We start from the raw sequence: 22222 nt of genomic DNA on the forward strand, positions 1-22222 counted from the left end.
CCCATCTAAGCCTCAAACCCACCCTTCCGAGCCATGGTTCCCTTTACATCTAGCCGAGTTCTGCTTGCCACAGACAAACTGAAAGAAAGTGACACGTTGATTATTCTGCCTCAGGCAGAAGGTTCGTTAGGGCAGCAACAAGAGCTCATCAGCGAGCCATGTGTCAAATGTCCCTATTTCTCTGGTCAAATCACACACGTCCTCAATCAACCAAATTAATTGCATACAATTTCAAACTCTCTTTCAGTTAGGTCTTCTCCATCTAAACCTACATAATCTCTGTGACTAACGTTTTTACTGATAAAATAGCACTCATTCGGCAAACAATTTTGTCTTCCTCCGCAAGTCCCTCAGACTATCCGATGTCTCCAACTGCCCCTACTAGCCCAGTTTCATGGTCTACTTTCCTGTCTGTGTGCTCCAATATCATTCAGGCCACTCTTAAGCTTCAATCCACCTCTCCTCTTGACCTTATACATCTCTCTGTTCTGAAATTAATTATGCCTGACACTGCTACCTTGGTCACACCAGCTGTTAATCACTTCTAGCTCTATTCCTTCATCACTTAAACACTTCATGGTTATCCCACTTTAAAAAAAATGTTTCTCTGGATCCTTTGCTTCCTTACACCTATCGCCCAACTTCTCTACTGCCCTATCTGATGAAACCTATGCAATCTTTAGTCACTCCTATGCTCAGTTCCTTCCTTGAGAACTCCTTTTTTCAATCTGTTCCAGTCAGGTTTCAGGTCGGGATCGTGGCACCAACTTGGTTTTGGTTATCTGCCATGTACGATTTGCAAGGCTTGTGGATCTGCGTAGTAGGGGCACCCTGAGTTTATTAGATGCGTCAGATGCCTTTGACACCATAGACCATTCCATCTTGCTTCGCAGACTGGCTGCGGCAGCCATCTCCGGCTGGGTACTGGCCTGGTTAGGCTCTTTTCGTGCTGATCGTCCCAAACTCTCTCACTGCTTCCCTTTGTCTCATCTTCACGGTCTGTCACGTGTGGTGGTCCCCCAGAGATCTGCTCTCTCACCTATCCTTTATGATGTATATGTCAAACCTCTTGCAAAATGTATTCAGTCTTTTGCTGCTACATTTATGCTGATGCACATCGTGGTTCCTCTTAACCCAGACAGCCCTGCTGTGGCTGCCAATCTTAACTGCTTGAAATCTGCTTCGGACTGGATGTGCCAGAACTGGCTTAAGATTAATGGCGACAAATCGGAGGTGTTGATTGTCGGCTCGCCCTCTGCTGTTTCCCTTTGGCTTCCTGACTTCTGCAGCCAGTTTCACTGGTAAAAAAAACCTGGGAGTGAAAATAGCTACCTCCCTTTCCATGGAAGCACAGGTCCACTCGGTTTGTCAGCAAGGTAATTTCAAACTTAGAGTTTTGCGCAAAGTTCTACCTTTCCTTCCTTCTTTGTGTGCTCCGGTTGTGGCTTCCCTTATCCTGAGCAACTTGGACTATTGTAATGCATTATATATATCACAGCCTGCCTACTTGTTAGACAGGCTGCAAGTGCTACAAAATTCTGCGGCACAGGTTGTTTCTGGTGTATACATATGCGACCATATTGTTCCTGTGTTACGTAATCTCCATTGGCTACCTGTGGTTCGCTGCATTGTGTTTAAATCTCTGTTTAGTGCACCAAGCCTTTAATGTCTTGGGTGCAGACTACCTAATGTAAAAGAAATGCTGTTGATATGTCCCTTTCACAGCTACTATGCTCAGACTCTGAGTCAAGCACCCAGAGTGCATCGATCTAGAACTGGCGGACAAGCTTTCTCTGTTGCGCTATCCACCATTCAAAATTGGTGTGCCGCCAATGATCTTTGTCTGAATGCCAGCAAGACTGAGATCCTCCTCATCAGCACACCATCTCCATCCTTTTCCCTCACTCTCTGGCCGGCCTCCCTTGGCCGCCCTCCTACCCCCATCTGCGAGGCTAAGAACCTTGGCGTCATCTTTGACTCCACACTTTCCTTCTCGGCCCATATCCCTGATGTCTCTAAAAAGTCAAACTTCCGACTGCACCTTCTCAGAGGTATTCTGCCTTTCCTCTCCTTCCCCCAGAAGCTCATGGTATCCCAAGCTCTGGTTCTCTCTAGCTTGGACTATTGTAACAGACCCTTTCTAAATCTACCTGCCTCTACTCTCCGCCCTCTACAACTTATCCAGAACAGGACTGTGAGACTTGTCCTTGGCCTCAAGCCCTGGGATCGTATATCTCCAGCTTTGAAATCTCTCCATTGGTTCCCAGTGGATGCAAGGATTAAATTCAAAACCCTCTGCATTGTCCACAAGGCTTTCTGGGGCCTGGGTCCAAAATACCTTCAGCTATCCCTCCGCAAATACCTCCCCTCTCGAGCTCTTCGCTGCTCTACCAATAAACCCCTCAGGGTCAGTCGTTTTTCAAAAAAACGAGCTGGGGGTAGATCTCTATCTTCGGCTGGGGCCTCCCTCTGGAACAGCCTCCCTGCCACTCTAAAACTTGAGGAGAACCATCTCCGGTTCCAGAAGCACCTCAAAACCTTCATCTTTGCTTCTGCCTTCACTCCCCTTCTGATCTGCTCTCTTGGCACTGTGCACCTGGCCACCCTCTGTCCCTTGGGCCCAGGTACCTGCTCTCCCTGCACTGTCTCCTGGCCACCCCTTGCACTGGGGACTGTATCTGTACCCATACGCCCCCCCCATTTTTCCTCTTTTTCTGCAATTATTCAGACTTACCCAGTCTGCTGCCTTAAACACAGCACTTGCCGGCTGCACTACCACAGTTTGCCTCAATTTTCTATTTATTTTATTCATCTGTGCTCCTCGGCTTCTGCACTTTCCAGTCTCCCCCTTCCATGCACTTTCCCTTTTCCCTTTCCCATGCACTTGCGCTTTCTCAATGTCACTGGGCCTAGTAAGATCGTTTTTATGTTGTGCTGTGTTCTCCCTTGTTCCCCTCCCTTGCCTTGTCGCGCTCTGAAACACTTGTGTACGAACGCGATACAAATAAAATATATCACCTCTGGAACAAGCTCCCTCTGTTGATGGGAATGACGGCTGAACATCTGACTTTTCATCCCCATCTGAAGACAGTTCTATTTAACAAACTAAATTTCTTCTCTTTCAATCACTTTTGTTTCGGTTTCTCATTGGTTGTCCACTGTGCCATGTTGCCTTAGCGTGGAAGCCGTGCAATCTACATTTTTAGAACATAACTTCCACATAGGATGCAAACTTTAAATTTTGTCTGTTATTTTTGACCCCTTATGCTTTAAAACATCATACAGATGTGTCCTAATGCTCATTTATAGATCACCCCAAACAGAGATGAATTCAGGCAAGTATGGTTGTTCAGCAGCAGTTGGCTTGGGGAGACAAAAGGTAGCTCCTGGTAGCTGTTGGTGGTAAGATAACCAGGCACTTCTAATAAACAAGCAGGTGCTAAATGGCTCCCAGCTCTCTAATTTTGAACCCTGCAGGTGTGTTAGGGAGATGTATCATGTTTATGCTTCATCCCCCCCTCTCCTAGTGAGAGCCCCATCACTTTTTGCTGGACTTCTGGACCTTTTTCTTTAATCCTTAATGAGTGAAGCCTCTTTCCACCCATTTCTACGGGCTCTGTCTTTTGGAACGCTTTCTTTTGTATTTTACTGTCCTACAGGGAGTAGCCCTCAATACAATCCTCCATGGAGCTTGGGGTTCTCCCACCACACCACAAGCTCATAAGCGTATGCTCCAGCCCTGACTGCTGCCTTTCCCAATCATCCAAATAACTAAATCTATCATACCTGATTAACACTCCCAACCACTGCTCACCTCTGCCACGTACCGCTAAATGTCTTAGAAAAAACATATCCAGAAACAGCCCGATTTTTCCTTGCAAGTTGCTTCTTGAACTAGCCTAATTGTAAGTGCTAAATGTTAGTTCAAAGACACTAATCGTCCATTGACAAGCATGCACTCAGAGAACCATATGATCATAGGTTAAGATCTTCTCAGAAACAGCCTACCGCGGCCATCTAACTGTACAAGACTGTTTTACTACGCCCTGAACTGTTAGCCCTCCTCTTTTTCCCCTATTAGTATGTGGACCTCACTCCACCACCTGAGGAATACTCTAGGCACCTTACTCATTTTCAACTTTATAATGTTGTATGTTAGAATGCAACCGTACCCCTGCCAAGACGCTGCTAGCCTGACCAAGCGGACCATGACCAACTTTACCTCGCACAACTTTCCTACTCTCCATACAACGCATGCACTCACCCATGCACCCGACTGCCACTCTAGACTCCTTAGACTTAGAATACGCACTCTACCCCTGGTCATCACCTCCCATGCCACACACGTTACACACAGAAACTTCAGACTAAGAACTTGCACTTTTGTTAAGCCTAACACTCCACACCCGGGACCGCACATGAACTCTAGCATTACACTGCCCTTTAATACTATGCCCATTCTGAACACTACCAAACCCCATAACTCCATGGATAAAGTAGCCAAACTGCCACGTCCAACAAGAAACCACCTGGCCCCACACCTCAAAGTCGTCCTACTCAATGTCCGCTCCCTCAGCGCCCATGCTCTGGAAATCAACGACCTCATCTATAGCCAGGACCTAGATATACTAGCCATCACTGAAACATGGCTACATGAGGCATCTGGCTAAACCATAACCTTAGCCTTACCTGCAGGCTACTCTATTCTTAGACAGGATAAACCCTCTAAAATAGGAGGGTGGAGGGGGGGGGCTCGAATCCTTAAAGATGCCTGTCACCTTAGGCCTATACCCCACCCTTGGGAAGGTAATGCAGACATCCTATCAGCCAAGTTGTCACTCTCCCCAAAAAACACTATTAACATATATGTGATCTACCGGCCCCCAGTACATCCGACTGACCTCCAAGGTCAAATCACCCAGCTACTCAGCGAAAATATTGAAAAAACTACAAAAACCCTTCTCCTAGGTGACCTCAATTTAGGATTTAATGATCCCAATGATAAAGCCGCGATCGCATTCTTCAAGGACCAGGACTTTTCCCAGAAAATTAGGACGCCCACCCACTCCAAAGACAGACTTTTGGACTGGCTGCTTGACCACAATTGGGACTCCACCATCACCTCTAACACTGTCTACCCCTGGACAGACCACAGCTGTATACAATTTAGTATCCCCACAACTCCAAGTACTAAAACCACAACACATAAACCTGCCACTCTAGCAAGAAGTTCTAAAAAGTTAACTTCGGACAACATACGACCCTATCTTGACATCCCGAGCCTAGCACCGCCCTTCTTGCAAGACCCAAACATCCTAGTGGATATTTTTAAGAACACCCTTACTCACGCAGTCAACACCACTGCCCCACTAGAAGAAATTTTAAAAACTCATTCCACTCAAATTCCTGGTTCACAGAAGACCTCCAAACCCTACGCAATAACAAACGACAGGCACAAAAAAATTGGCAGGCTAACCCCTGCGACATCACTAAAGAATTGTTCAAAACTATAGCCAAAAAATACAAAGATGCCATCTTCAAGGCCAAATCCCAAGCCTACAACCGCCGAATAACCACTATAACTCTCAATCTAAAGAACTATTTACCATCTTTATCGAACACACCGCTCCTCCTATCTCCACTGATGAGATCATGAAAGATGAAGACTGGTGCATTAGCATACAAGCTGCCATGCTCAAAAAAATAGATCTTCAAAGTAAAATTCTTGACCACTACAACACACTACTGAAATCGAACCAGCCTACACAAACCATTCCCATGAACAAAACTTCAACTTCCTTAAAGTTGTTTTCAATGACATCTCAGAAGCAGAAGTCATTGACTTCCTTAAACACTTGAAGCCATCGCAATGTAAAGTCGATGTATGCCCCCCTAAAATCAACAAGGAGTGCGCTGAGTCACTTCATCCACTCATTACCGCCTTCATTAATGCCTCCTTTAAGACAGGAATTGTCCCTGACAGCCTTGAAGAGGCCTGGGTGTGCCCCTTCCTGAAAAAGCCTACACTAGACCCTGCACAGACCAACAACTACCGGCCTATAACAGTCCCATTCCTTCTCAAAATATTAGACAAGGCAGCTCACAGCCAAATCCAACTATACCTAAAAGCTCATTCCATTTTAGGAAATACAGTCGGGTTTCCATAAAGGACATCATTGAAACAGCACTACTGGATTTAAAAAATCTAATTACTCAAATCTTGGACAATGGTAAGCCCGCCCTCCTCCTCCTCCTCCTCCTAGACCTCTCAGTGGCGTTCGATCTTGGAGCATAAAACCCTCACCGCACACCTCACGCACTCAGCACATTTCTACGACAAAGCTGCTTCCTTGATCACTTCGTTCTTAGAGGAAATAGCTATGAAAGTTCTCAAACATAGCTAATGCAGCCCCCAACCATCATACACTGTGGTGTCCCACAGGGATCTTGTACTGCTCCCACGCTTTACAATCTCTTCACAAAGCCTCTTTTTGATAAACTTGATGCACTTGGCATCGCATATACAAATTATGCGGACGATACCCAGGTGCTCCTCCCTCGAACAGGCTCCTATTACCAAGACACCACAACCCTAAAACAAATCTACGCCACCATCCAAGCATGGATGGCCACTAATGGACTCTGCCTCAACGGGGATAAGACAGATTCTTATTCTTGGCCAAAAGACTACTCTAGCTAAGCTAGGCTGTCTTTATTCTAACTTCAACATTGACAACTGTATCATCCCAGTCCTATCATCTGTCAAAACTCTAGGTGTCTACATTGATGCAACACTGTCTATGAATAAGCAAGTCAGCGCTATTGTCTCTGCCTTAAGCACCAAATTCATCAATGCCATAATTGAAACATTCTTAACTAAGGAAAACTGCCTCTCAATAGCCAGAGCTACCATAGGTGCAAAGCTTGACTACCGCGACACACTTTTAGCAGGCACTTCCTTAAAAAACGTAAAAAACTTAAAATCACCCAAAATAACTCATTAAGCGCAGCCCTAAGCATTTAAAAAAGAGACCACATCTCACAAGTAAGACAGTCAGTGCGTGCACTGGCTCCCTGTCAAAGAACGCATAACATTCTAGATTCTCACAACCACATATAAATGCATCCAACGCACAGCACAGCCCTATCTTTCAGACACACTCCATAGATCAGTCTCCACGAGGCCTACCAGATTATGCTACACCAATCAACTCTCTATTCTGCAAATTAACAAAGCCAAAGCAGGAGTGATAGGCTTCCCTTATCTAGCCCCAAAGCTCTGGAATGCGCTCCCCACTGCCCTAAGAGCAGAAAATTCTCTCCATGCCTTCAGAAAAAACCTTAAAGCCACTCTCTAAAACGCCCACTACTACAATGTGTTACAAACTGTCCTATGCAATTGTTCAATAATCATGCCTGTATGTGTCTTTATGTGTAACTAAGTTTTTGATCACTCTCTGTAACAAGCGCCACGATGCCTTCGTGCTGCTGCGTGCTCAACAGATACGATTAAATAAATAAATAAAATGAAAGAAAGACAAAACCACAGGAATGGAGCACTGAAAAGGATCAACATTGTGCCCTCTGCACCAGTCGCAGAACTTACGGCAATGGTATAGGTTTTTTGGTGCAGGGCGTCAGGCCAATAGCAACACCTCCATCATGTCATCTGGGAGGTCCCAATCCTTATACATCAACCTTTCAGATACCAAGCGTGAAGGTTGAGAGCAGATCCTCTCGGTAGGGAAGCCGGCGTGGAGGGCAGATGGACATTTCTAGAAGGTCCGGGTACCACGCTCTCTTGGCCCCATCCGGAGCAATGACGATCATGTGGGAACCGAACCTCCGTAACACTTAAGGAATGATGGGGACTGGAGGAAACGCATACAGCAGCGGGAATGACCAATACACTACGAACGCGCCTCCTAAGGCTCCTCGGAGGAAATTCCCTTGAGCATAATCTCTCGCACTTCCGGTTGACACTGGTGGCGAAGAGATCCACTTGTAAGGTTCCCGAAATGGGGGGAAGATCTCCTGAAGGACTTCCTGAGCCAACTCCCACTAGTGAGGGATCGTGATCTGCCTGCTCAGAGCGTCCACCACTGCATTTTCGTCTCCGGCCAGATGAACTGATGAGATCGAAATTCCCTGCTGGATGGCCCAGAACCAGAGCTGCATTGCCTCTCTGCACAACGGGAGTGACCTTACCCCCTTCCCCCTTTTTTGTTTAGGTAATGCATTGCCTCTGTGTTGTCTGTCATGAACAGGACACTTTTCCCCCGCGCAGACGGCAGAAAAGCCTTCAGGGGCAGCCTCATGGCCCTCAGCTCTAACAGGTTGATGTGGAGTTTGGTCTCCGACGGAGACCAACGACCGCTGGCGGTCAAGTCGTTGGCATGAGCGCACCATCCTGTGAGGGAAGCATCCGTCACTACAGTCACCTCCGGCCATGGTTGCCAAAACGGCTCCCCATTCATCATGTTCCCCTCGTTGGCCCACCTTAGAAGATCCTGGGAGACCTTGAACGGGATCCGACATGTTGCCTAAGAACTGCGACCACTGCATCCCGAGGACCCAATTGCAGGGATCTCATCCTCAGCCGGGCCTCTGGCACCAGAAAAATGCAGGATGCCATGAGACCGAGCAACCTTAAGAATTCGAAATCCCGGAGACTCTGGGCATGTTGAAACTTGTCCACCATCTGCACAATGTGATGAGCCCTCACCTTGGGAGGCGAGCACTTCCCCAAGGACGTGTCCAACACAGCACCGATGTACTGGAGCTGTTGCGAAGGTGTCCGATGCGACTTCTTGAAATTGAGGGAGAAGCCCAGCCTGTGGAGGGAGCGGCAGGTGAGACCGAGGTGATCCAATGCTTGCTCGGGAGAGCACACCCGGATCTGCCAGTCGTCCAGATAGGGGTAGACGTGAATCCCCACCCCATCGCCTGAGGTATGCTGCCACCACCACCATTAGCTTTGTGAAGTCCCTCGGGGCGGAGGTCAATCCGAATGGCAGGACGCAAAACTGAAAGTGCGAGTCTCCAGCCGCAAACCTCAGGTACTTTCATGTGCCGATTCATCCCAAGCACAGAAAGTAATCATCCTTTTGGTCCAGAGACACCAACCAATCCTGAAGTTGAAGGACCTGGAGGACTTGAGAAAGAGTGACCATCTTGAACTTGTCCTTCCTGAGAACTTTGTTCAATCAACGCAAGTTCAGGATGGGTCTCAATCCCCAGTCTTTCTTTGGGATAAAAAAAGGGGAATACCATCCTTTGTTCCTCTCCGCTACAGGCACCAGTTCTATAGCGCCTTTCTCGAGGAGGGTTAAGATTTGCTGCGCAAGGAGCGGATCTGGAAGCTTCAAAGAGTTTCCCCAGTGGATTGTCGCGAGGCCGCTGTAGGAAGGGAAGGCAGTAGACGTGGGCTATGGTATCCAGAACCCACACATTTGAAGTAATGGATTGCCACACTTCCAAGATGCTGAGACAGTCTGCCCCAACCATGGGACTTGGCCTCATGACTGTTTGGAAGCGGCTGCGGCAGTGCCTGAAGGCAAAGAGGCAGCTGCCTGAGCGGCTTTGGCACCTCTAATTCCCCGACCACCACAGGTACTTTTTCGCTGGCCCCTTTGACTGGCGGCCCCTCATTCTACCAAAGGAGGAGTAGTAGCGAAAAAGAACCTCCCCTCCACTGCTGTCCCCCAGGACGAAAAGAAGGAGGTTGACGCACAGCTGCGCTTAAAGGTTTTGCCGCAACTTCGAGGTCTGCAACCTCTCAAGGCTCTCATCAGCCTTGTTGCCAAACAAATGTGAGCCATCAAAGGGCATGTTCAGAAGACTGCTTTGCACATCCGGAGCAAAACGAGACTTCCGCAACCACACAAATCTGCGTACAACGGTGCTTGCAGCCATGGACCGGCTAACACGGTCTGCCGTATCCAAACCCGACTGAAGGGATTCGCACATAGCATCCTTGCCGTCTTGCACGAAAGCCAGGAGGCCATCCCTTTTTACCCCCTCAGGAATATGCTCAGTCGCTAAAGTAACAGTTCCACAGTGTGCGAGAACCTTGCTAAGGCACAAGTGGAGTTGGCCGATTTCAATGCCATGCTCCCCGCAGATAATACCTTCTGAGCCCAACCGTCGAAGAGTTTGTCGTCCATATCAGGAGGGATGGTAGGGTACACCGCCAGCCTCAAGGTGGCCGTGGCCGCCTGAACCACCAAACTCTCGGGACTGGGGGGAGTGGATAAATAGCTGGGGTCGCTAACGGAAGGGCGGTACTGTTTTGTCAAAGATTTATTACCAGCCGGAAGAGATTCTGGTGACTGCAAAGCAGCTGCCACCCTTTTCTGCAAGGTGAGATGAAACAGTGACATCGAGTCAGAGGACGGACCTTGATCTAAGATGTCTGTTAGATCATCCTGCACAAAGTCTTCAGGAGGACTGGATTAGCCCAGATATTCCGAGACCCTAGCCATGGGCCTCCTGTATGAAGACTCTGCATGAGCCCCAGGCTCATGCCTACCAAATTCCACTTCCGGAGAAGTGTCCAACCCACTGGCATCATGAAGGGTTTGCCTCAACTCCAACTGACTGTCTCCAGAAGAAATTGGAGCCATATCAAGTTCACCAGCGTCCTCAAAATCAGACCTTTCTTCCTCTTCATATATGTCATCCAGAGGGAGCTGAAACCCTGGCCTGCGGACAGAAGATGGCCTGGAGTCCAATACTGGCCTGGCAGACTTCACAGGAGCCTTCCTAGGAGGATCCACCACATCGGGGTACTCCAATGGCAAATTTTGGGTAAAAATCCCCAAAAGCGTCTAAGGCGCTGAAGGCTACGACGCAAGAGCGTTCACAACCTCGGCGTCTTGAGCGCCAAAGGCTTTGGCGTCGACAACACAGCAAAGCGTCGACGTCGGAGTCAGACGGTCACAGCACCGACCGAGTCGACGTCCGCTTCGAACCCTCAGTAGGTTGCAGCGGACTCGCTGGGGACCAGGACCGAGACCTAGAAGCACATCTCTTGAGACACTCTGAAACCTTGTCCGAACGGGACCTCAAAGGTTCCCGATGTGAGTCGCGTCATGGAACAAAGCCCGAAGGCGTGCGAGCCACGGTACGAGACGGATCCTGGCCGGCTTCGTTAGAAGGCGCAACCAGACCCGTGCCCTGCGATTGAAATATCGGTAACATTGGCTCCTCGAAGGCAGCCCATTCCTCCGGAGTCGAGGACTTTGTCTGGCATGCCACTTTCCTCGCCGCTCCATCCTCCGAGGAGTATGAGGAAGGCGACCGGTGACGGCGCTTCCGTGAATGCCGCGATGAGGAAGAAGAATGGCAGGAACCACTCCGGGACCGAGAACCCCAGGCCTCCTCCCGACCCGGAGAGTCGCCCCGAGTCGTCGGTGGACACCCTTTGGATCCCAACTTGGATTTACAGGACTTACTGGGCTTAGAACCCCTACCTACCCGGAGCTTCCCCTCCCGCAAGGCCTTGGCAGTTCTCAGCCAAGCATCACAAACAAATGCGATGCGGGTCAGTGATCGACATTTTCCACTTGCAGTCCCAGCAGGTCTTGAAGCCAGCCACAGAGTCAAAGGGGTCGAAGAAAAAGTCATCTCAACAATGAAAGACACGAGGCGCGCCGGGTTTCACGAAGTAACAAGTTTGCGGAAGAAATTAAACTGAGACTACGGGCGCCGTGCGTCCTATTTATAACATCTGGTGACGTCGCCCTCGACAGAGACCTTGGAGGGACATCGACCCAACATCATCGACGCAGGACGCCCTCTGCTGAAAAAGGTTTTGAAGTGCACAGCTGTGGACATTACATGTCAAAGATGTGGAATACGTTGGAGGACACAATCCATTCAAAACTTAGTATATCTCCTACAACTTTATATAGTCAGAGATTGGCACAAAACACCTTTAGTGGAGTGCCAAAGGGATACTTAGAATCCCCTTCTCTCTGCTCCTGTGACTTTTATGTCACATAGACAATCTCCTAGTTATGGCTGGTGGCAGTGGACGTGTCCTACCAACTATTGTGTTATTTTACTCCCGCTGACTGTCAGCACAATAGGGGCACCTGAGTACCAAGTTTGCAGACTCTCCAAGAATCACATTTTTCGCCATTACTAGTGTGGTTGTTCTTAGTCAGCACTTCTTCTACCATTCTGGTGGAGTAGACCTGTGCGTTTTGCCTTTGGCGGGAGCCCTTGGGTGTGCCTGCCTAGGCTCCAGAGTTTCTGGGCAGGCAATTCGTGGGGGAGGAGTTTTCCACCCTCCTGTCCTTTGTCTGCCAGAGTGCCTGAATAGAACCAGCTCCCAGAGGGGTCGGGCTGTCCTGATTGGACAGCCACCAGCCCCTTTCTGTAAACTAATGAGATTACAGAGGAGTGAGTGCTGGAACTGTATAAAAGGTGAGGATAATGGAGTGAAAAGCAAGTCGACCACTGGAAGCTGAATTAACCCGTAGAAGACGACCAGGGACACCGGCAGACCCTTTGCAACACTGTGAAGCGAACACAGTTGTCGTGACCCCATTTTCTGTGCGACAGAGGAACACCGAAGAGGACGACTCCTTTGCTTTGACTGGTGGGAACAACCAGTCCTAAGACTAACTTTGTTTTGAGCCATCTCCCAAGGTCCTGTGAGTTTCCCCCAAGCCGAGAAACCCCAATACCAGAAGACCTGCTACCCATTCCAAGTGCATCGTCGAAAAAAGGCTGAACTCTTCTAAATCTTTGCTCAGCCATTAAGGGCACTCCAGAGATCCGATCCAACTCGCCCAGACCCCCTCAGAAGAGTGTGGGACTGTGAGAAGCGAGGAAGACTGACCGGGCAAATCGTGTCCTTTGTTGGTGCTACAGAAAAGGCGACAAATCCACAGAGTGAACCAAGAAGTTGCTAAAAGCCGTGCCAGAGGTCCTCCCTCGAAACTGCTGCCAAGAGATCCCATCCATTGTCCTGCCTTTCATTATCAGACCGAGGAATTCGGAGGTCGGGTCAAGCAACGTCAAATCGAAGAGAATCCAGCCACCATTTTGTCTTATAACCTAAAGTACTGTGGGGATAAAGGTACTGTTACCTTGATCAGTAAAGTCGCTCAAGAGCGTTGGAGTGTACCCAGAAGGGTTCAGGGTACCCCCCTTTACCTACGACTCAAGCTGCTGCTCGTGTCCCTTTAGCGAGTCCTCAACAGGGTCTCCACTGTTGGTGAGGCTTCTTGCATCTTGCTTCCTAGAGACTAGAAAGTATCCAAGGGACATTTTGACTTCTGCTGCTTTACAAGACTGAGCCTCTTCGAAATGCCTTAATAGCTAGGGTTGCATTTTGGACTTTAAAAGACTTGCTATGCGAAGAAACTGCCTGTAGAACCTGAAGCTCTGCTAGTATAACACTAACCAACTATTTTCCTTCCCAAACGTCACTATCTTCTATGTGTATGCAGAGTAAATGTCTTTACTGTATTTCTGCTAAGATTTGCGAGTGTGTTATTATCAGTAATACAATAGAACTGTCATTACTGTCAAGCTCTGTAACAAATGTAACCGCAAGCAACTACAAACTAAGCAGTGGCCGTCGAAAAGTATCTTAAAGTATTCTTAAGTGTTTTGGTTGAATATACATTTATGTGCAAGTGTTTCTTTGGAATTGAATTGCTAACTAAGATTCAGTGTAATAACCTACAGCTCACATCTTCCTATTCAGATAAGCTTGACCTGCTTCCACACTGCCAGGGTTCCAGCAGTAGTACAGACTGATACTAAGAGTTGGGGATCTACAAACCACTGGGATAGTTAACTGAAGTCTTGCTATCAAGTAGGACCCCCCTAACAAGATGCAACAGCAAGGGACATTTTTGGAGTGATCCACATAACTGATCAAGTGGGGCTCAAGAGCTGCAGAGCAGACAAGGGCATGGGCACCAGCAGACATCTCAGTTTAACAGGAGCAAGAGCAGTGCCACTAAGCAGGTTGTCCATTAAACGAGTCAGCAGTACGCAATATGATGTGACCACCAACCAAAACATAGCTCGAGTGCTCCCTCCAACAGCAGAATGCTCCCACTTTAAGGTAAAACCCTTTCTGTATTGCAAATCCGATTTGCAAAGGCAAAGTTGCAAATATAAACCTTGGAATTACCTTAAACACTCATCTGTTAACTGTAATCTATATTTCTGACTGTGTTATTCAGTTCTACTATTTCAATCAGTCAACAATTCCATAATAAACTCAACTGGCAACGATCATGTGTAGAATATCTTACCATAAGGACATGAATAAGTTCCCCAGTGCAGGAATTCCAAACTTTTAGTGTCATTGTGTTAACAGCTGTTATGACAGTCTTGTCATGCCGGTCCCATGCCACCATAGTCACTTTCAATTTAGTAATTTTATCTTCTCCTCCTTGCAGATTATGCCTGAGAACACACAGTGATTGCTTTGTGTCAAATACCATAAACGGGAATACACAGAGCTTGACGTTTCATTACACTATGGTTACACTGCATTATTAAAGACCAAAAGAGGACAAGTTGACTTACCTTCAATTAAATGTATCTGATGCGTACATTCAGCCCCACAGATAAGGTGTGTAACAGGCCTTTTTACGCACGGAAATCTTGTTAATACAGCCCTTTTAATTCTTTCTTGTGTATAATTACACAGGCCATTTATGGCAGCACCCCCACAAATCATGGAGCTCACTGGTGACTGCCTGGCCAGCAGCAGCTTGCAAATCCAAGCTTTGTTTTAGCAATCCACACAGTTCCATGAAAGAAGCAAATGAAAAAAGCCCTGGCCTGTTATTGTTTTAACACTCATCTGTTAATGATTCTATCAAGATAATACTCTGAGTAATGTAAAGGGAATTTGTGTTTTGTTCACTTTGTACAACTGCCTGCAATTTGTAGGTTACAGTGTTATTAAAGCATCTTGAATCATGACCATGCTTTTCACATTGCTTTAGGACACATGTATTGTGTAAAATGAAAATGGTCTTGAACAAGGGCTGCATTCCTGCTTAATTTTCCTCGGTCTTAATCCACTTTAATAGAGGCAGCGCAGTTGCAGCAGCATGGGCATTTCATACTTGGTTTTCTTTTCATCACAGAAGCACATCAATTGCATTCAATGGCTTGGGGTTCTTTATCTCTTGAGGTTTTTAGGAGAGCCTCCCAGCAAGCAGTTGTTGCTTTTGTGAAAAGGAAAATCTTTTTGGTGTTCGATATGAAGATGTGTTTTTTTATTTAGTCTTAAGATTGAATGTGTTTGTGTGCATGAAAGGGTACTTACTATACATAGTTTGTTTTCTTAGAGGGAAACAAATAGCTAGGCATGTGGTCTGAACTTTAGCTCCCTTTCTGACCACCCACTGCAAGAAGGTATAATGGATACAGGTAGAAGCAGTTCTGTATATATTTTCAGTGGCACAGATTGTACTGGTACTTCTCAACAGGACTGCTATATATTCAGGCAAAGTAGCCCAATTTATCAACGGAGCTGCTATACGCATGTCATGGCACAATGCCAAATATTCACAGCAAGGCTGATTGCATCATGCCCACATTTCTTATCAGAACTATGTTTTGGGACAGTACCTGAATTTCTTAACAGAGATGCTGTTAAGAAAGCATGAACATGTGTTGGCATTTTCTGCAGCGAGCTAAAGTACTGAGCAAGAACATTGTCCAAGCTCTTCCCACCAACCTCAGACAGTGTGAGAAGATGTAATTACTTTCATATACTCAATCCCTTCTACTTGGTCTTGCGCTTTTCAAAACATCTGTTTCTCCCATGTCCAATTACTGAGTCCCACTGCCGAAAATCTATTTCAAAGCCTCATTATGAATCTCCTCACTGATGTGGGATAGTCCAAACAGTCTTGGAGCTTTTGACAAGCCATTTATGTCAGGCATGCCTCTAACCCTATGTGCCTTTCAGTGTCAACAGCCCGTAGGGAAAGGCAGCTCAGTGGGTCAATAACCCTGCTGCAGAGATTATTGTGTAACCTGTCTGCATCTGAGAAATGCATTTAAGATGCAGGTAACATTCAATTGTAACAGAGTTGACTTAAACTCCGACTCATCAACAGGACTACTAATTATTTAGGGGTTCAGAACACACACATTGCATCTGGGATGCTCTACTTGTAATGGCTCAGAACACACAACTCATCAGGGCGGCTATACCTGTGATTGCTCAGAATACACAACTCTTTAGGGCTGCTATGCTTGTAATGGCCCAGAACACAGCTCATCAGGGCTGTTATACCTGTGATGTCTCAATTTCTTTTCAATCAAGTATGCTCAAGTATGCTAATACTGCTATACCTGTAATGGTTCAGAAGTAGAACACGCACATCCCACGAGGACCGCTATACTTGTAATGGTTCAGTATAGACATCTCATTTGGGCTGCTATACTTGTAATGGCTCAGAAAAGCACATCCCATGAGGACTGATGGACCGATACTTGTAATGGCCCAGAACAGACGTCTCATCTGGGCTGCAATACCTGTAAGGGGTGAAAAGAGGAAAGGACGAGAAGGATGGTGGGAGAGTGGCTAAAGGAGGGTCAGCAAAGACAGATGGAGAGGGAAGAGGAGGAGTGTGGGTGGAGAGGGTGGACAGGGTGTCCTGGGTTTTTGAAATGAAGTGAGAGGCAAGGGCATTGTAAAGAGCCTGGGAGGCAACAGGAGGGGTAGAGACTGCAGCAGGGTTGGCCAGCTCCTTGCAGATTTTAAAGAGTTTGGCTGAATTGTTAGATGCCGCAGAGATACGAGCTTGAATATGGACTCTCTTCTTGGTGAGGACAGAGAGTCGGTATTGCCTTTGTAGCAGGCGACAGGCCAGTTTGTCAGAGGATGAACAGGAACTCCTCCATTTCCTCTCAGCTGCCCTACACTTACGTTTAAGTTTAGTTAGGTCAAAGTCAAACCAGGAATTGCACTTGGCTTTGGACTTCAAACGGATCCTCATGACAGGGGCAAGAGCATCAAGCATATCAGAAATTGAAGAGTAGAGCAGAGACAGGGCTGTATCAGGATGAGAGACAGCCAGGGGTAGGGGGGGTGGGCTGAGAGAAAGTGGCGGCAAAAGCATCAACTGACACACGCTTCAGAAATTGAAGAGTAGAGCAGAGACAGGGCTGTATCAGGATGAGAGACAGCCAGGGGTAGGGGGGGTGGGCTGAGAGAAAGTGGCGGCAAAAGCATCAACTGACACACGCTTCATGGGCCGGATGTCCGAGAAGGTAGGTGGAAGTGTTGGGGTAGGCTTGGCTTGGGGGGGAATAGAGGGAGAGATGAGATGAGAGGAGGGAGTGATCGCTCCAGGAGAGAGGAGTGGTCAGAGGGATGGAGAGGGGGAGGTCAGAGGAGATCAAGACATTGAGTGTGTGCCCTGCAGAGTGAGTCGGGCCAGAGGGGAGGATGGACAGGGAGAGGGAGTCGCAGAGGTCACAGAAGAGTACAGGAGGAGCAAGGAGAGTCTAAATGTATATTTAGATCACCGAGGAGGAGGAGTTGAGTGATAGAGGCCAGGAGGGAGGAGGAGAGGTCTGCCCACTCAGAGAAATGAGGTGATTTGACCAGGAGGCCGGTAGATGGTAACTACAGTAAGAGAATGGGTAGGCGAGAGATACAGCCTACAGACAAGGCATTCAAAAGAGAAGTAGGTCTGAGTGGGAATGATAGAGGCAGGAATCCACTCAGGAAAGATCAGGGCTACCCCCCCACCGGACCGGGAGGATCTGGGTGCTGAGAGGATCTTGTAGCCATCAGGGAGGAGAGTGTCAAAGCTCGTAACAGAGCTGGCCGTGAACCATGTCTCAGTAAGACCAAGGACATCAAGGTCTAGTTCTTCAAGGAGGTGGCAGATGTCGGAAGAGTGTTTGACGGCAGAGCGAGAGTTGAGAGTGGCAATATGAAGAAGGTTGCCAGCCTTAAAGACCTTCCGGGGAGGGGTACAGATCAGAGGTACGCCCTGCGGAGGAGAAAGAGCCCTAGGAGGGGCAGAGGAGGAGAGAGAGGGCAAGGTAGCCAAGGGGGGAGAGGAGGGGACAGCAGGAGATGAGAGGAAATTAATGAGGTGAGGGAAGCGCCTATCAAAGAGGAGGAGATTGGCCTGAGGGCCTTGGACCATGACAGTGCCATTTAGGTAGACCTTAATGATGACTTTAGAGGAGTAGAAGGAAGCCATGAGAACTTCCCAGCGAGTGCCACCATTAATGGGAGAGGAGGAGATAGGGCAGAGCACAGAGACCATATGAGGAGTCCATAGATCTGGCGAAGGAACAACAAAGAGGTTGTCGGTAAGGGTCTGTCTGGCGGAAGCATTGGAGTAGGTGTCGGGGATAGGAAGACCAGGATTTCAATAGCTTTAATAGCTAGGGTGCTGGGGACATTAATATCTACTGTTGCATTCAGAACATTCTTAGGAATTGGTCAAAGGAAAAGGTTATTCGAACAAACAAGAGAACACAAATATTGTTAAGCAGGCAAATACTTTTGGATCCCCTAAGCAAAGTCAGTCAATGTAATAGGTTAAGCCAAAGTCAATGGGCAAGAGTTTACATGAGCTGAAGCACTTCTGGCAGGTGTAAAGACTGGAGAAGGGGGGGGGGGGGGGGTCAGGGCGGGGTCTGTACATCTGCCCTCAATATGGTAGAGGAGAGGCACAGAAGACCCCAGCCAAGATTCGCTATTACGGTAGCAATGGACGAGCAATCAAGGACTAGCTTCTCAGCAGGTAATGCGGGCTGGTTCTCAAGTACAGTGTAGTCCCCAAGCACCCACAAAGGAATGTCCGCCCACTATATTATTTAAAACGGTTCCACGTCTTAAAATTGCAGCAAAAATGGCTGAGATTACAAAATATCGCTGTAAAAATGTGTTTTTTTACGCCACAATCATGTAAGAGATGCAGAGGACACCTCTGCAACCCCCAGACGCATTATACCATTTAAGGGGAGCGGGAGACACCCCCGCACCTTCAGTGCAGTGGCACAGGGAAATCTTCCAGAGTTCCCAAAGGTTTAAATACCTCACTGAATGGCTGATGGCAGTGGTTTATTTTAAACTACTGTGGTGTGCATATACCGCGGGCTGCGTTTGCAGCTGCAGTAAAGCACCCAAGGGTGCCATTTTCTTCAAAATGACCCGGTCGTTTCTTTGTGGAAAGGTCCTTCTTGAGATTTACCCTTTGTTTGCTTTGCTTTTGGTGGGATTCACGAGTGAAGCCCGCCTCTGGCTCCAGGGTGTCTGGTGGGGGCAGAAAGTGAGGGAGGTGCCAGAAACTCCCTGTGCTTAGTCTCCTAGGAGACCCAAATGCACTCTGTAGTATTTGACCGGCTGTCTGTCTGGCAAGGACAGCCACCCTGCTGGGTGACTGACATCTAGGCTGGAATGAATGGGATAGAACTGAATAAAAGGCGAGGCTTTTGGCTTGGAAGGCAGTGTCGACCACTGGACGAAAGAACCGAAGAACTTGAAGAGGATGCCTGCTGCAACTCCTGGACCCTTTGTTTGCCCGGTGAAGCCCTGCTGCTGTGCTGAAACTCCAAATTCCTATTGACAGAGAAGCCCCTGCAAGGACGACTTCTCCCCTTGAGTTGGTGGAACCAATCAACTCCAAAGTAGGCCTCCTGGACATCTTCTCTGACCTGGTTGAATTTCCACAGAGTTGCTGCTGGAAACCGAATAGCCAGTGCGGAACACCAGATTGTTTGTGTTACTTTTACGTTGGCCAAGAGCTCCAGGAAGATACTCTGTACTCCCAGGATGCAGGACTGACCGAGCCTGTGCCCCAACAGAGTGAGGAACCCCAGAAGCAAGGAAAGTCCATCTCGACAGCCAGGAACCGCAGTGTTGCTATTTGCGGTAGTCGTGCTGAGCTGAAACACTGAAGTACCAGATTGCTGATTGCGAGCGGTGAACGTCCTGTTGCAGTGCAGGAGTTCTCAGAACTCCTCCCTCTTGTCCCCACAACTGAGGCCCAGGAATAGTTAGATCTGTAGAGCTGCACAGGAACAGGAGTCATCTGCTGCACTTTTTCTTCAATTCCTAACGGTACTGTAAAGTCTGAGAGAACTCACCCCTTATTGTAGAGTTGCTTGCATCTTCTACTACTCACAAGCCTAAACAACTTGTGGCCCTACATTGATTCTTCTTTTCTTCTAAGACTTCTAAAACATTGTGCAAAGACTTTCTACTTACCTACCAGAAGTGCTTCAGCTCATATAGACTTGCCCATTGACCTTGGCTTAACCTATTGTATTGAATGACTCTGCTTAGTGACCCCTAAAGTATTTGCCTGATTAAGAATATTTGTGATCTCTTGTTTGTTCCAATAACCTTTTCCTTTGACCAATTCCTAAGAATGTTCTAAATGCAACAGTAAGATATTAATGTCCCCAGCACCCTAGTAATTGAAGTCACCTCAGGGTGTAGGTTGTGACTGTGGGCCATCCCAAAAGGGTCTTCACTGCTTTAGAAACCAAGAGTGGGTAGTTTGAGTGTATTTGTGTGCATTTGTGTGTTGCTTTTATATAGCTCCCTTCTGAAGAAGGCTTATTCTAACTGAATGATAAATTAATAATTGTTTATTCAAGAAACCTTGTGGGCAAGTGCTCATTTGAATACTTGTCACTGTGAATCTTTGTGCAACTCCCCTACAGCTCACATTGACCCCTCTTGAGATAAGCCTGGCTGCTCAACAGGCTACCAACCTGTGTAGTACAGGTTTATACCAAAGGTTGGGTTACTATTTGCCAGGGGGTCAGGGTTGTAGTGCACCCAAAGGGTACTGCATACAATCTTGCCTAACAAGAAGAAAAAAGGTTAGACATTTTCTCAGTACATGTGAGGACAACTAAATCTTCCAATGAAATCTACATAAGCCTTTCCCAGCAGTGAAAGTATACACCAAGCTACCATCTATGAGAGACAAAAAGTATCAAAGGCAATAGACTAGAAGAGTATTCAGGGCGCCAGGACAGCCAAAGTCATTTGGGACACAATCTATGGAATTGATGCACTTATTAGATCAAAGTCTTGCACAGAGTTAGAGAGTCTTTACAAACATCACTTGTAGGGTCACAAGTTGTTAAGCCTATGAGAATCGAGTTGAAATCAACTCGAAAGGTAATCCAATGCAATTTCCAAATGAAAATAGCACGGCTAAAAGGAAATAAGGCATTTACACCCAAGCCTAAACATTACCTCTGGTTTGAAGAAGAGTGGTCCAGCTGGATTCTGGCTTGCTACAGTGGTGCAGACCCTTGATCTTGAGCCTCAGTTGTGGGGACAAGAGGGAGGACATCTGGAGAACTGCAGCGCTACTTGAGAGGTTGTTGGCAGCAACAGGCTCTTTTCATTTCAGCGGCACTTCGCGGTTTCAGCACTACGCAAAAAGCACTATTGCGACTCTTGGACATCGGCTGGACTATTTGATCCCTCGGGCCTGCTTCTGCATGGTCCTTAGTAGTCTCCTGGAGCTTCTAGCTGGATTTGTTGTGCGGCAGACGTTGCACTTAACTACGGACACTCTACCACTGGCATTGGGCTCTCACAGCAATGAAGAAGCATAGCCATTCGGGGATGGTGGTCCAGTGGTGTTCGTCTCGGGGTTAGTTGGTCCCACTAACCCAAGCGGAGAAGCTTTTCCGTCCGTAGCTTCTTTGTCAAGGTGAAAAAGGAGTTCAGCTCAGCTGGGCTTCACCGGGCAATTCAAAGGTACAGGAGGTTGCAGCAAGCTCCTTTAACGGTTTCTTCGTCAGGTGTTTCTCAAAGTGCTCGACTCTGCCCGTAGTCCCAAAAACCTCGCCTTTTAAGCAGGTTTCTTCCATTCATGCACAGCCTAGGATGTCAATCACATAGCAGGGTGGATGTCCTGAAAGGACACAGCCAGCCAGCAAATCGGGACTAGTTGCATTCAGGCATTCATAGAGACAAAGTTGTTAGGCAAGATTGTATGTAGTAACCCTGTGGGAGACTACACCAGCCTTGTCCTCTTGGCAATAGGTAACCTAACCGTTGGTTTAAGTCTGTACTACACAAGTTGGTAGAGTGACTGAGCAGCCAGGCTCATCTCAAGAGGGGTCAATGTGAGCTGTAGGGTTGTATCAGAGATTCACAGTGAAAGGTATTCAAACAACACTTATACTCAAGGTTTCTTGATACAATAATTATTAATTTAACAGTCAGTTT

General features: G+C 47.5%; 1 protein-coding gene across 2 annotated transcripts in view; it reads right to left on the bottom strand.

Annotated features, from left to right (window-relative positions):
* PHIP (pleckstrin homology domain interacting protein) overlaps positions 1-22222 on the bottom strand; it is a 2101228-nt gene that overhangs the window by 1798276 nt on the left and 280730 nt on the right. For both annotated transcript variants that reach the window (XM_069606291.1, XM_069606290.1), the window contains exon 14: positions 14283-14436. In XM_069606291.1, coding sequence (XP_069462392.1) covers positions 14283-14436 — 154 coding nt within the window. The remainder of the gene's footprint in view (positions 1-14282; positions 14437-22222) is intronic.

This window comes from Ambystoma mexicanum, chromosome 4p, assembly GCF_040938575.1.
Source record: "Ambystoma mexicanum isolate Mex_15411 chromosome 4p, UKY_AmexF1_1, whole genome shotgun sequence".
Classification (NCBI taxonomy): domain Eukaryota; kingdom Metazoa; phylum Chordata; class Amphibia; order Caudata; family Ambystomatidae; genus Ambystoma; species Ambystoma mexicanum.